At 42.3% G+C, this 12,624-nt stretch overlaps 3 protein-coding genes across 4 annotated transcripts; 1 reads left to right on the plus strand and 2 right to left on the minus strand.

Moving 5' to 3' along the window:
* Nucleotides 1-299: 299 nt before the first annotated feature.
* On the plus strand, nt 300-6,366 carry gemin4 (gem (nuclear organelle) associated protein 4). Of its 2 annotated transcripts, XM_023428376.2 has the most exons (6): nt 300-546; nt 1,427-3,469; nt 3,631-3,784; nt 3,926-4,196; nt 5,082-5,798; nt 5,979-6,366. In XM_023428376.2, exons 1-6 carry the CDS (start codon nt 534-536, stop codon nt 6,201-6,203), a joined length of 3,423 nt encoding a protein of 1,140 aa, XP_023284144.1. In that variant the 5' UTR covers nt 300-533; the 3' UTR covers nt 6,204-6,366. The 2 variants fall into 2 exon arrangements, with proteins under 2 accessions (XP_023284144.1, XP_087035988.1); XM_087179862.1 differs by lacking the exon at nt 300-546 and having other exon boundaries at nt 1,417-3,469.
* Nucleotides 6,367-7,241: 875 nt separating this feature from the next.
* On the minus strand, nt 7,242-10,044 carry LOC111671285 (TLC domain containing 3A). The gene is made up of 5 exons (XM_023428378.2): nt 9,777-10,044; nt 9,240-9,323; nt 8,856-9,075; nt 8,611-8,706; nt 7,242-7,957 (listed from the first exon to the last, which is right to left on the minus strand). Exons 1-5 carry the CDS (start codon nt 9,896-9,898, stop codon nt 7,661-7,663), a joined length of 819 nt encoding a protein of 272 aa, XP_023284146.1. The 5' UTR covers nt 9,899-10,044; the 3' UTR covers nt 7,242-7,660.
* Nucleotides 10,045-10,733: 689 nt separating this feature from the next.
* LOC111671311 (GTPase IMAP family member 9-like) lies at nt 10,734-11,739 on the minus strand. The gene is made up of 2 exons (XM_023428414.2): nt 11,409-11,739; nt 10,734-11,302 (listed from the first exon to the last, which is right to left on the minus strand). The coding sequence occupies exons 1-2, from the start codon at nt 11,671-11,673 to the stop codon at nt 10,740-10,742; spliced, it is 828 nt and encodes a 275-aa protein (XP_023284182.1). The 5' UTR covers nt 11,674-11,739; the 3' UTR covers nt 10,734-10,739.
* Between the last annotated feature and the right edge of the window lie 885 nt (nt 11,740-12,624).

The following is a 12,624-nucleotide window of genomic DNA, read 5'->3' on the forward strand; positions in this document are numbered from 1 at the left end:
ATGATAGGCTGTATTATGTCTGTGCCTTAAATTTATTGCGTAATAATTAAATTTGGTGAAATATAATGTATGCTCTGTTACACGTTAAATCAGGACAGTAAAGATGAAGCACTTATTTCCTTGTTGTCACTGAAAATCTTTGAAAACTCAACACGGAGCGAACGTTATTTAACAGATTTAACAGGTTTCATTTTGACGCCGAACCAGCTGTTAGTTCTCAGTTCGTCCTGAGGTGGCGCTGTGACGTCACAGAAGCGCGTCCCTCTTGGTTTCTGACTCGTTGACGCGGAACAGCGGAAGCGCTTTATACGAAACTGTTGACATGCTGCCGCAAACTTGTGAAAACCTCCTGAGAGTGACGGACTTTACCGACTGAACGGACTTAATTACCATAAATGCGAAGTAGCAGTTGTTTATTGGACTATATTCACTCAGTGGAACAAACTATTGACCATGAATGGGAAATGAAAACGGGACTAAAATAAGCTAACGACTTTCCTTTAGCTACATGCAGCAGCTAAGCTAGGACATTAATGATGGACAAAGGTAACGTAAACGTTTTGTATTTTATTCTGAAACACAAAATCTTTTCCTATGTGGTCAACATGATGCTATACTTAATTTAAAGTATTGCATATTAAAGCTGCCTTGTTTATTATTATATGCCAAACAATATAAATTTGGCTTTATTTGCAAAAAATTGTTTAATAGCACTAAATATCAGTCTAATCAAATAGTTCATACTGTTCTGGGCTCTAGGGTTTATTGTGGCGATAGAAAATGGTGAGGTTAACAGGAAAACCATAGCCAAACATTGATAATCTATGGAAGTAGATTACGATTTGTGAAATAGTCCAATGCCAAAATAAAAAAGGGGATTCTAAATTTAGATTCGTATTTTAACAGATGAGAATCAGATTATTTTTATCTGATAAAGGAGATTATTATTTAATGATAAGGTATTAATATGTGTGTTTAGAGTTGGAATGATTAGTCGATTAGTATAAAGAAAATGAACAAGCAACTAGTTTGATAATCAATTACATGTTTCAGTAATTTTTCAAGCAAAACTGCAAAATTTTCTGATTTCCAATGTGATAATGATGCTGCTTTTATTTGTTATACATAATAGTAAACCCAACATGTTTGGGTTTTGAAATGTTTGTCAGATAAAACAGGGAATTTGTTGATTCCACCTTGGGGTGTAGGGCAACATACTGGCATTTATTTTCTCTTTTTTCTGACATTTTTAGGTAAAGATTATCATCAGATTAAACGAGAATAAAAGTCATTTGTTGCAGCACTAGTTATGTTAACACGGCTGTGTGCGTCTCTATCTGTAGGAGTGAACAAAGATTCAGAATTGGATAGTTGTCAGTTCATGAATGGATGAAGTTGTTTTGAACCTGCTCTTTTATGTTTTCAGATTCAGCAGTCCTCCAGGGTGCCTTCCTCCTGGCTGATAAACTGTGTCTCCCCTCATCCCTGTGCTCCCTTGAGAAAGCTGACTGGAGTAGGGTGGGTCGTCCAGTCCTGGAGGCAGTCAGAGAAATCTGTGGACAGGATAAACTCAGTGGTCATCTCAACTCTGTGGCTGGCTGCTGGAGAAAGAAAATTGTTTGTGTTGTGTGGTTGAAGCTGTTGTGCAGACAGGCTGAAGAGGATGTAGAGACATCGTGGAGGGAGAACCCTTTCTTCCCTCTCCAGAGTGGCCTCCCTGAGGTCAACCATGTTGTCCTGCTGGAGCTGGTGAGGTCAATGGAAGCTGCAGATGTTTTTGCCAATTTCCTTCTATGTCTTCCTCAATCTCAGATCTGTGTTGAACTTGAAAGGCTAATACAGTATGTGAAAAGCAGCCCTACTAAAGAGGAGGATGTTCGGCTTTTTCTGGAGGTGTGGTGGGAACTGTGGAAGGGCAGAAGCGAACAGAAAGGAGGAGGAGGAGAGGAAAGCATAGAGGCGATGTTTGCCAACCAGTTTGCTCGTCTGTCCTCTAAGTCCTCCAGTGTGTCCCCTCAGGCTGCCAAGAGGTTAAGGCTAGACACATCAGATCAACTTGCATCTTCACAAAGCACTGATGTCCTGCACATTCTCCTTCACGCACTTAAAGACATGAAAGATCACATATCCTCAACAGATCTCTGTCTCCAAGCCCTCTCCATTTCCCTTGATTCTCTTTACACAACCTTACTTATAGACAAAGAGGTCTCACTTCCAACCAAACAGAAGATGCACATGTTGTCTAAAGCCGTCAGCATCAAAGAAAAGAATTATGAGAGACTGAGTCCTGAACTTATTCAGGAGGCGCAGAGAGACTTACGTGCCTCTCACACACCGTCTCAGTTTCAACCCACGAAGCTGAAGCTTGGGGAAGCCTTGAAGATGATAACAGACCTCACACAGTTCTGGCTGAACAGTGGCCTCCTGAGAGCGTATGACAGCGCTAATCTTAGTTACTCTGCGTTTAAACTAGAACAAAGTGTCCAGAGAGTTCTGCCTGAGACGGATGTTCAAGAGACTGAGAAGAATATACTCAGAGATTTGCTGAAGTCACTGGCTTTCCCCGACACACAGACAACCCCCGAGGTGGATGCAAAGGTCACTATGATCATCATAAGTCATCGCCTGGAAGACTATCAGAACTTTGCTGTGTTATTTGCCAGTGAGAGGAGCTGGGCCTCCTGTGACGAGCACTGGCTGGACTGCCTGGAAAAGAACCAGGCGGCCTTCCGGCAGCACATTACGCTGCTCGACCTCGCCTCCACCCTCATGACTAAACTCCACAGCGGGAGCTCAGATGTGAGCCAGTGCAGGAAGCTAATGAAAGTCACTGCAGACATTTTCTCAGCACTTTCGTTAGAAGACAAGAACAAATCGTTGGCTGCCATGTTGAGATTGTCCCCCAGGGGTTTTTTTGGGCACCCTGTTCCCTCTTCTGTAACTGATGGATTTGAGCAGGAGCTCAACATGGCATTCAACTGCATCATCCAGGGAGGGGGTGGAGCGACAGCAGCAGTGTCGCAGGGCAATCTGAACACAGCGGCCTCTTTAGTGGCTCGAGTGGCCTTTCAGAACCCAGAAGCCGCTTTGAGGTCGTGTTGTCACTCAGCTGTTTTCAACAAGGGGGCTTTCTCTCTTATGGCTCAGATCCTTCAGCTGCTGCCTGGACTCAGGCGACAGAAGGGAAGAAAAGATGAAGCTGAACGTCATGAAAAAGAGAGAAAAGAGGCAAAGGAAAATATAGATGAAGGAAAGGATGCTTGGAGTGGGAGCAGCCTGCTCTGCAGGTGTCTGCAGGACATGATCAAGAACAAATCATTGTTGGCCAGTGAAAAGGAGCAGCTCCTCAAGTTCCTGGGTCTCCTGATGATGCCAGTCATAGAAGTGGAGGGAGAAGAAAGGAAGCAGTGTTTTCTGCCTCCTCAGGAGGTCGTGAACATCTTTGTCCTGCCGAACCTTTCCACGACGAGTGAGTGTCCTGTGATATTCAGGCTTTAAAACTCTATGAACTGTGATTTTATCTTTTTAGTTAATGTAAAACATCTTGATTATTACAGAAGAATTACTTATCAAAGTGTTTGAGTAAAGAAAGCCTGTCTGGTTCTCTGCATTCCTTTATATTCCCTCCAGCTCACAGTTCCTGTGATATAGAACTGAGTGTACAACTTCTCCACACTGCTCTGTGTGTGGATGTCCAGGATCCGGCTTCTCCTCACTGGGTGTTGGACTGCTCTCCTTTTCCCCTGCTTTACGTCCTGGCACAGCTGCACAACCAGGCTCTCAGGTTTGTATAGTAACTGTTGTTTTATCCTTTAATTCAGGTTCAGATACCAACTATTATTATATTGTTTGAACAGTTAGTATCACGTTAAGAAGAAGTTAAGTATTAACTGTGACCTGCCTTCGATTTTAACACACTCTGTAGGTTCTGGGAGCAGCCACCAGAGGGCGCTGTCCACCACTGGTCCATGGACACCATGGAGCTGCTGGTGTTGGTGCTGGCCACACTGGGGGAGGTGATGGGTGCAGAGGTGGCGGCGGCCCCCAGCAGCTGGTCCAGAGCTCTTTTCTGGCTCTACAACAAGATGGAGGAACTGGACTGGACAGTCAGGTTCCACCTGAAGCCCGTGTGGGGGGAGCACTTTAAAAATGAAGTTCCTTCATCTCTGCTGGCCGTGTGTGATTTACCTGAGCAGGTAAGAACTAGTGAATTACGAATTGCAAGTATTTTTATAATAAAATAGTTGATTCTGTCATTTTAAAAGCGAAAATGTCAAATATTCTTTATTTTCAGCTGCTCAGTTCTGAGGGTTTTGTAGCTATTTTGTATTTTGTATCATTATAAACTGAATATCTGGGTTTAATATTTGGGTTTCTAACTGTTGGTCAGACAAAAGAAGACTATTGAAAATGTCACACTGGACTGTGATGGGTATTTTTCACAAATTGAACAGTGAATCTATCAATCAATCAACAAAAATGATCAGATGAGTCAATAATAAAAAATAATTTTTAGTTGCAGCCTTATACCAGCATCTCAGTAATCGTGGGGTTGTTGGAGTGTCCTGGTTTTGTGTACCACATGTAAACATCATATCCTGGTTTCAGCTGGCTGTAATACTCTGATACTGTCGCATATAAACACTTTGCCAGGTTTCTGATCAGCCTTTGTGTGCACATGATGTAAACGATGAAATGTTCAACATGCTGAAGCAGCGGGAAAGTCAGACTTTGGTTGTTGTTGTTTTCCATGACTTGTGATACGAGGTTAAAACCTGCAGAGTAGTGGCTGGCTCAGTCCAGTGTGACAGTTACAGTTGTTTAACTTTAGACCATAAACACAGATCCACCCAAGTTCTTCGCAGTAAATGCAGTAAAATAATCTTTGAATAGTTCGTGATAAGCTTTGAACTTTGAATTTTGAGCAGCAGGATTAATTACAGCATCTACTGGTCACAGCAGATTTGTTACTGATCCGCCTGAAGAAACTGGGTCATTTGTTTTTGTTTCTCTTTCATTGTTGATCAAAGTGAACTGATCATCTTTCTTTGGACCTGGTCTCTGGTCTCCCTCCTCTGCAGGACTGGTCCGGTTTGGACCTGCCTCAGTATGGCCAGGGCAGCGGCCTTCTGGCCTGGATGGAGTGCTGCTCCATATCGGACTCCCTGAAGTCCACCATGTTGTCCTGCCTTTCTCTGGACCAGCGCCGGCCCGACCACGTGGGCATGTTCAGCAAAGGGCTGCTGGTGGCTCTGACCCAGACTCTCCCCTGGTGCTCCGTCTCCCAGTGGTCCCGGCTGTTGGGAGTCCTGAGGGAGCTCATCACCTCCGGTCGCCTCCACGTCCCCTTCTCGCTCGAGTACGTGGACTATCTGCCCCTCCTGGATCTGAGGAGGTTTTCGTGTGAGCTCCGCCTGTCGGTTCTCCTGCTGCGAGTCCTTCAGCTGCTCTGCGGGTCCAGCTGCTCACACTGGCTGTCAGCGCCGCACGGCTGGGCACACGTCGGCAGGTTATACGCCCACGCCGTGAGGGAGATGATGAGCTCAGTGAGAGCCAAGCTGCCTCTTCCATCATCTGGAGCCTGGACTGTCTCGGCTTCAACGCCTCCTAAAGCACCAACGTCTAGAGACTCAAATCCTCCCTGCTCTTCAGACAAAGCCTCGAACATGTCCAGAGACGCAGAAACGTCTGCTGTGAAGTCAGAGGAGTCACAAATGGAGAAGGAGGTGGAGACAGCTCCCAGCCAGGAAGTCCTGTTTGTTCTCAGCCAGCTCTTCTGCCATGTTCAGCACATCCAGGTAAGAATTAACGTTAACACTGATAGATTCTGATTCTGTGAATGAACTTTCATTAACCAGACAGTAAAACTGGAGACACATGACATCGTGTGTGTTTACATTTCCTAATTAATGTGCCAGTATTCTCCCTTACTTATTAGAGTTTAACTTAAAGTCTATGGTGATCTTTCCCTCTGTCAGGTGATGATGCCCAGAGGCCAGTGTGAACCGCTGTTCCTGTCCAGTCTGGAAATCCTCAGCCACTACGAAGCCATCATGGCCGCCTTTCCAGAGAGCAGCAGCCCGCTGGAGAGCGACAACACCCGGCACTTCTTCACCACCATCACGGACAACCTGGAGAACCAGGAGATGAAGGTCGTGCTGCAGCAGAAGATTGCTCAGCTCGTGTCGGCAGACGCGCGTTGATTTTTTTTTTTTTTCAATTGGGGTTATGAGGGTTCAAACAGTCAAAACTCCGTCTGTAGATTTCAGATCAGTGTCACACGCTGTACTCAGCTGATTCATGGACTTACTGCAAAATGACGTGTTTGTAATCTGATTCAATAAAAAGACAACATTTCACAGCAAATGTGTTTTTGTGCTGCATCAGTCACAATCATTTCTACTTTCTACTGAAATTAAACTGTTCCTGACCAGGACATGGAGGCTGAGACAAGTAGAGAGTACATTTACAGTTTAATTACAAATTTATCCAGGGTACACCTGGGGGACAGAATTACTGTCAATACATAATTCAATTCTTTTACTTTATTTTTATCATTATTATTTTAACAAAGACAAGAGTCACCACAGATCACATGAAGACAGGAAAACAAAAGAAATTGAGTAACAGTGCAGTATCGAGGTCAGTAGGTCTTTAATGTCCCTGATTGTCCTTTAAAATCACAGAGGACTTTATGATCCAGGTGTGACTCAAATATAATATCCAGTTTTTCCAGTTTTTTTAGTAGCATGTCTCAGACAGAAACTCGATGTTCAGCTGTTTCCTGGTTGTACAAATCTGTCATAAATACCTGTCGTGGTTTCTGAGCCCACTTGGCACATTTCCTAAATAAATATCAATATCAGTCTCTGGACTTTTGGTCTGAATTTTTTTAACCAGATGTCTAGAAAGAAGTCCAGTTCATCCGTGTGTCTAAATGGTTCTTTTGAAATGTTTCATCCACCAAAACAGACTGGAGAGGAACGCTTATTTGACTTTGTGCTAAATACTTTTCACTGTAGCGTCACAATCAGCATCACATCAACAAATAAGACGCTGCTTTATAATAGACTTCCAAACAAAGAAAAGCCATTCCACCTTTGTCCTCAGGCAGTAATGTTTGAAATCTAATCCTCCTCCCCCCCAAAAATGTTGAAATCCTTCTTTTCCATTCAGAGAATTAGTGGAGAGGTGCTTCAACAGGCACGGACTGAAAAAGAAAAAGCAGTCTGGGTGGTACATTCTTCTTTATGGCATTTATTTGATTACACATCCAGTGGCAACAGAAGCCATCTAACTGTATTCATAGGCAGCAGGTATAATTTAATCATTTTATTAATCAGAAAGCAAAAAAAAATGTATACAAAAATATTCTCTGTAAAGTAGTAAAACATCAACAAAAACTGCAATTCAAACATTAATTACATAATTCACAGATAAAAAGCAACAAAAGGATGTAGTGCAAAACAACCAGAGAAATTATCACATAGTAAAGTTGAAGCTTTGAGGAAAAAAGTCACAGTATATTTTGAGAAAAAAATTTAATGTTTTGCAAAAAAAAAAACATGATTTGAAAATGTCATAATTTAACAAGAAAAAAATTCAAGATTTGGAGAAGAAAATAAAGTTTTTTTTATTCTAGAAGAAATGTTTGGACTCCTCAGCTTGTCTTTGGTCCGTCTTTGTTCCCGTCTCCTCTGCCTCTCTTCTGTCTCAGGTAGAGTCTCTTCGCTTTCTTCAGCAGCAGGATGAACCAGTATATCTGCGGGGCCAGGATCACCAGGTTACCCACGTTGCAGTGCAGGGGCAGGTGGAAGGGCACTCGGTGCAGGGGGATCCCAAACTGTCGGCCGTACATCCAGTACATGAAGGGGAAGATCAGGATCCGACAGGTGAAGAAGCTCAGAAGGACGACGATGCCGTTGAGTCTGTGCAGCCTGGTGTTGTCGAGGCCCAGCTGGACGTCCGGGGAGAAACACGAGAGACAGAGAATTTAACCAAGATGGTGGAAGAACTGGAGGAAAATATCTTAAAGTCTAAAAGCGAATGCTAATGTTAAATGTAAAAACACATCACATTAACACGTTACTGCACCAGAACAGAGACGCATCTTTTTGTTCTGATGCATTTCACCAAAATTAAACTGCTTTTGAATTTATGGCATAAAAATGTAGTTGGACGAATCTCTGGCTAATTTGTTCAAACCCTCAAACTGCTTAGGACAGATTTATGATTCTAAATAAAAGGCTCAGTTTCTTTTTTAATTTTTACATCTTATGCCTCTGACGCTGCTTCACAGCCACTGAGGACAACAACGTCACGTCCTCACATGTTTTGGTCTATTTAGGACTCGTTGCAGCTTTATTTTTCGTACGTTTTTAATAAACTTTCCATGGACTCCAGTACATTTTTTAAATTAACAATTAACAACGTAAAAATGACTAAACAATGGAGCCCAGCAGGAATAATGTGCAATATAATCTACTGACTTTTGCTGATGTCAGACACTTTTAAAGCGGCCATTTTGTAAAACTGGAACAGACAGAACTCTGACGGTATTGGTCTGGAGATCAGGATACCAGAACGGCAGGTGCGGATGTGGTGGTTTACCTGGATCAGGATCTTTCCTATAGAGACGAAGGGAGTGCTGAACTCTGTGGTGAACATGCAGCCGATAAAGAAATCACCCAGTCCTCTTCTGAGGAACTGCAAATCACACACACAGCTCAGTCAGTGTGTGTGTGTGTGTGTGTGTGTGTGTGTGTGTGTGTGTGTGTGTGTGTGTGTGTGTGTGTGTGTTCATACTGAACCGACCAATCACATGTAAACACACTGTGATTCCTCCTTGTTCTTACCAGAGTAATTGGCATGAAAATGAGGAGCAGCGTCAGGTGATGCAGGATCAACATCCAGTCCTTGACGAGGAAAGCCTTCACCGTCTGCAGAGAGTGGCCGCTGTGTTCACTGATTTGACCTCTGACCCTCTGATTATGAAAGTGGCTCAGGTACATGGCATAGATGTCGTGGGCCATATATGGAGCTCCAAACACAGCAAACCCATTGACCATCCAGTGACTGTGGTGAGACAGAAAACAGTTTTACTGATTACTATATATAAGTGTATATATATATATACAAATAAGTATATATAATATAAGTTACTGCAGGATGTTTTGTCGACATAGACTGTTCAAACACCTTTACCTGACACCTGGTTTAACTGTGTGTGATTATCCCACCTGTCCGTCATTACGTCGCTGCATGACGTCACGACTCTTACTCCAGCTGCAGTAGCCAGAGATGCATGAATGGCGGAAACCAGCCTGAAGAAACAGAGTTGAAAATGACAATTGTGCAACACAGATAATTACACGAAACTCCATTTAAACACATGGTAATTTATTTGGTGTCTTGCTTTTAGGCACCAATGCATACATGATAAAATAATACTTAAGTAGTTTATCCACTCAGAGGTCTTGTTCGGTGTCTTCAGTCGATATAATATATAAACATGACTGAACAACTGAGTAAAAATCCAACTTTTTAAAAAGGTTCATACGGTTTATTATCGTATGTGTGTATTTATATGAGGAGAGTGAGGACTCTTTACTAAACTTTACTAAAAGGCGCCATTGGGCCATTATATGAAAGCCGAATTAACCAGCTCTTCATAATAACTCATAATATAAATCAAACTTCTACCAACGTGTGTAAATGTAAAGATAAGCCCGACAACGTGAAACCGCTTCATATCTTAAAGGGAGTTCAGCGCTGACCTCTCACTGACAGAAACCACGTCGGCATCACTCCAGTGTGTGAAAGTTGACTTCAGTATTTTCCTGAAGCTGTAGAAAAGACCCGGAAACACCACAGCTCCACACGCTAAGGCTGTCAACATTATTTCAGCCGACGTCTTCCTGGAGCCGCGAGACCGCCTTACTGATCAAATAAAATCAATAAGAGACTTATCGGGCCCGGTGAGGACAAAGCATAACGTAGCTGCCAGTCACCGGTCAACGGCAGCGTTAGCTTGTTGCTGAACTTCCTCTTCATAAGGATAAGTTTCATTTAGAGGGATTTTATTGGTCGGAGGAGACGCGCTGTAAACCAATAGCAATGATTGACCTTAAATAACCTCTGAATGTTTTCGTGTTAAATTCATGTACGACAGATTTTATTTGGATCCTTATGTTTATTCACATATTCACACATGATATATACACAGACTTAAAATGAACATATTGAGCGTATTTCTTTACGTTATATTTTCATGTTGTTATAGACATAGACTGCAAAAAAAAAATTAATATATATAAAAAAGTATATATATATACTGTATATATTTTTTTTTGTTTGTTTTTTTATGTTTATAATATGTATGATTTATATATGTATAAATTTATATATATATATATATATATATATAGACATACACACATATATATATGGAATACATACACATAAATATATATAGACATATAGACATAGATAGATAGATAGATTGATAATTTGTAATGCCGTGTTATGTTTAAATATCCTTCACCTTCTATATCTTTGTTTACATTTTTGTACCATTTGCATTATTACATGTTCATCTTGTCCTAGAAAAGAAGAATGGCATATCTTGTTATTTAGTCACTTGTAGTGCTCCTCATGAGTAAACTGATTCATGTGCAAAATTGGTGGTTTGTTCATTTAAAGAAAAGATTTTCTCTTTATTTTTTGTTTTGAAATAACTTCTACAGTCGCGCCACCTTCTGCATTAACTGAGTGACTTCAGTTTCGTCTCCTGTATGAAACACATGATGCCGGCGACCACATCTGTCCAGCACCCACTGAAGAGGCTCCCCCTTCCCCTCGATGTGTTTCTGTATCGCCTTTCCTCTCAGCACCTCTCCGTAGGTGAACAACACCACAGAGCTTCTCCAAACGTTGTCCCCCAGGACACTGAGGTATGTCTCCACAGCTCGTCTGTCCTTCTCTCTGAACGAGTCCACCGGAACAGCCAGCAGGAACGCCACTCTGCTTCTCACAGGACACAGAGACGGGCTCAGACTGATCTCTGTCCTGACCTGCTCAGGATTGGCCAGACCGAACAGACTCCACCCGGGGGTGTCGACCACCGTGACAGACCACCCTGATACTTCCCTGTAGCCTACAGAGCACCTGGTGGTCTTAATGTTGGTCTGAAACTCTTCTCTGTCCAGGATCAAGTTGCCTGCTGAGCTCTTCCCTGATTTCCTCCTTCCCAGCAGGATGAGGCCGAGGGCAGGTTTAAACACAACGGGCTCTGCTGAGAATCCTGCAGTTACACACAGTGCAGAGGTTTTCACATGTTACACAACTTATACATGTTTTATTCCAGTTTTTTTGCTGATTGTGGGCAAAATGACAAAGTTCCTATGTACCTCTGGACATTTGTTGCCATTTTGAGGATATCTGCCGCCTTGGTCTTGACCTCCTGTCACGCACATCACCCATCACTGTCATTTCTATGTCCTCTACTCTCCCCTGCCACCTCCTCTCCTCCACCCTCATGCTCACATCGCGTCTCAGCTGGGTGTACATCATGTTCTGGATTTCCCTGGGACGCTTGTTCACCTCCATCATCTTCTGGATCTTCTCAAAGAGTTGTTTAACCTGAACCTCCGAGGTCCTGGACTGGTTGGACATAACCTGATACCTGTTCCCACATCGCTCCAGCAGCCAGTGGAGAGTCCGATCTTCTCGCCTTATGTGCTCCTGGATTAACACGCCTCCTGCAGCACAAATAACATCATTGGTTGGCTAATTAGCAAATGTTAGCACAAATGAGATGTGAACCTTTTTACATATGTGGTAACCTGCATCAATGCTAATGTCAGATGTTACCATTTAGCTCAAAGCAGTGCTTAAGTACAGCCTCAGTGACCGTACCATGTTTACTCATGTCCTTTAACTAATGTTTATGAATTCTAGTTTATAGTTTCCTTCATCAACATAAACACAGTAAATGTCATGAATCTGTTCCAATACTCATAAGCTGTACAAACCCATTTATGGTTCCTATGCTCTTTCTCCTGTCACTTTTTCTTCCTGTACACACAATATGGCTGTAGTGAAGACATGAATTTCAAGCTGTTCAAAATATCCAGTTTTTCGCAAGGAAAAAGTAAAATTTTATAGCCTGATGAAGTGAAAATAATATTGTGTATTTGTAACATAGTTGAAAAGGTTCAGGTTAAATCCCATTAAATGGAAGAACTAGGCCACCTACTGTACTTACACTGAGTAGTAATGGCAAAGGATTATGGGTAATCCTCAGAGCAACAGAGTGTCTATGGACAAAACAATATTCATGACCTCAAACGCAGATAAAAGTTGATGCTGGCTTTATTGGTTGAGTATTATTTGTTTTGCATTAAATTCGCTATGTTTCTATTAAGTTAAATATCGTCTCTCATGTTTTATTGCCAGTAAAAATCCCTCCAGTACAGCTAGCTAAAATTAATGTGTCCGTCTTTCCAGGCAGAGCATGCAGAGTTTGTCCACAAATGATGACTATTTAATGATGTTTTTATGTCTTTTGAGTTTGAATTCTGGGCCTGGGTCCTTTCTTTCTTTCTTTTTTTTTTCCACCAGTCA

The sequence above is a fragment of the Seriola lalandi genome, unplaced genomic scaffold, assembly GCF_002814215.2.
Source record: "Seriola lalandi dorsalis isolate HSWRI2012SDOR001 ecotype SW California unplaced genomic scaffold, Sedor1 jcf7180002054874, whole genome shotgun sequence".
NCBI classification, from domain to species: domain Eukaryota; kingdom Metazoa; phylum Chordata; class Actinopteri; order Carangiformes; family Carangidae; genus Seriola; species Seriola lalandi.

Coding starts and splice junctions, on each gene's coding strand:
- LOC111671311 (XM_023428414.2), bottom strand. CDS start 11,673: ATGTCCAACCAGTCCAGGACCTCGGAGGTTCAGGTTAAACAACTCTTT. Junction 11,303..11,408: donor ATGGCAACAAATGTCCAGAG/GTACATAGGAAC, acceptor GTGTAACTGCAG/GATTCTCAGCAGAGCCCGTT.
- gemin4 (XM_023428376.2), top strand. Junction 3,785..3,925: donor CTGCACAACCAGGCTCTCAG/GTTTGTATAGTA, acceptor CACACTCTGTAG/GTTCTGGGAGCAGCCACCAG. Junction 4,197..5,081: donor TGTGTGATTTACCTGAGCAG/GTAAGAACTAGT, acceptor CCTCCTCTGCAG/GACTGGTCCGGTTTGGACCT.
- LOC111671285 (XM_023428378.2), bottom strand. CDS start 9,898: ATGTTGACAGCCTTAGCGTGTGGAGCTGTGGTGTTTCCGGGTCTTTTC. Junction 9,076..9,239: donor AGCGACGTAATGACGGACAG/GTGGGATAATCA, acceptor GTCTCACCACAG/TCACTGGATGGTCAATGGGT. Junction 7,958..8,610: donor TAGGAAAGATCCTGATCCAG/GTAAACCACCAC, acceptor CCGGACGTCCAG/CTGGGCCTCGACAACACCAG.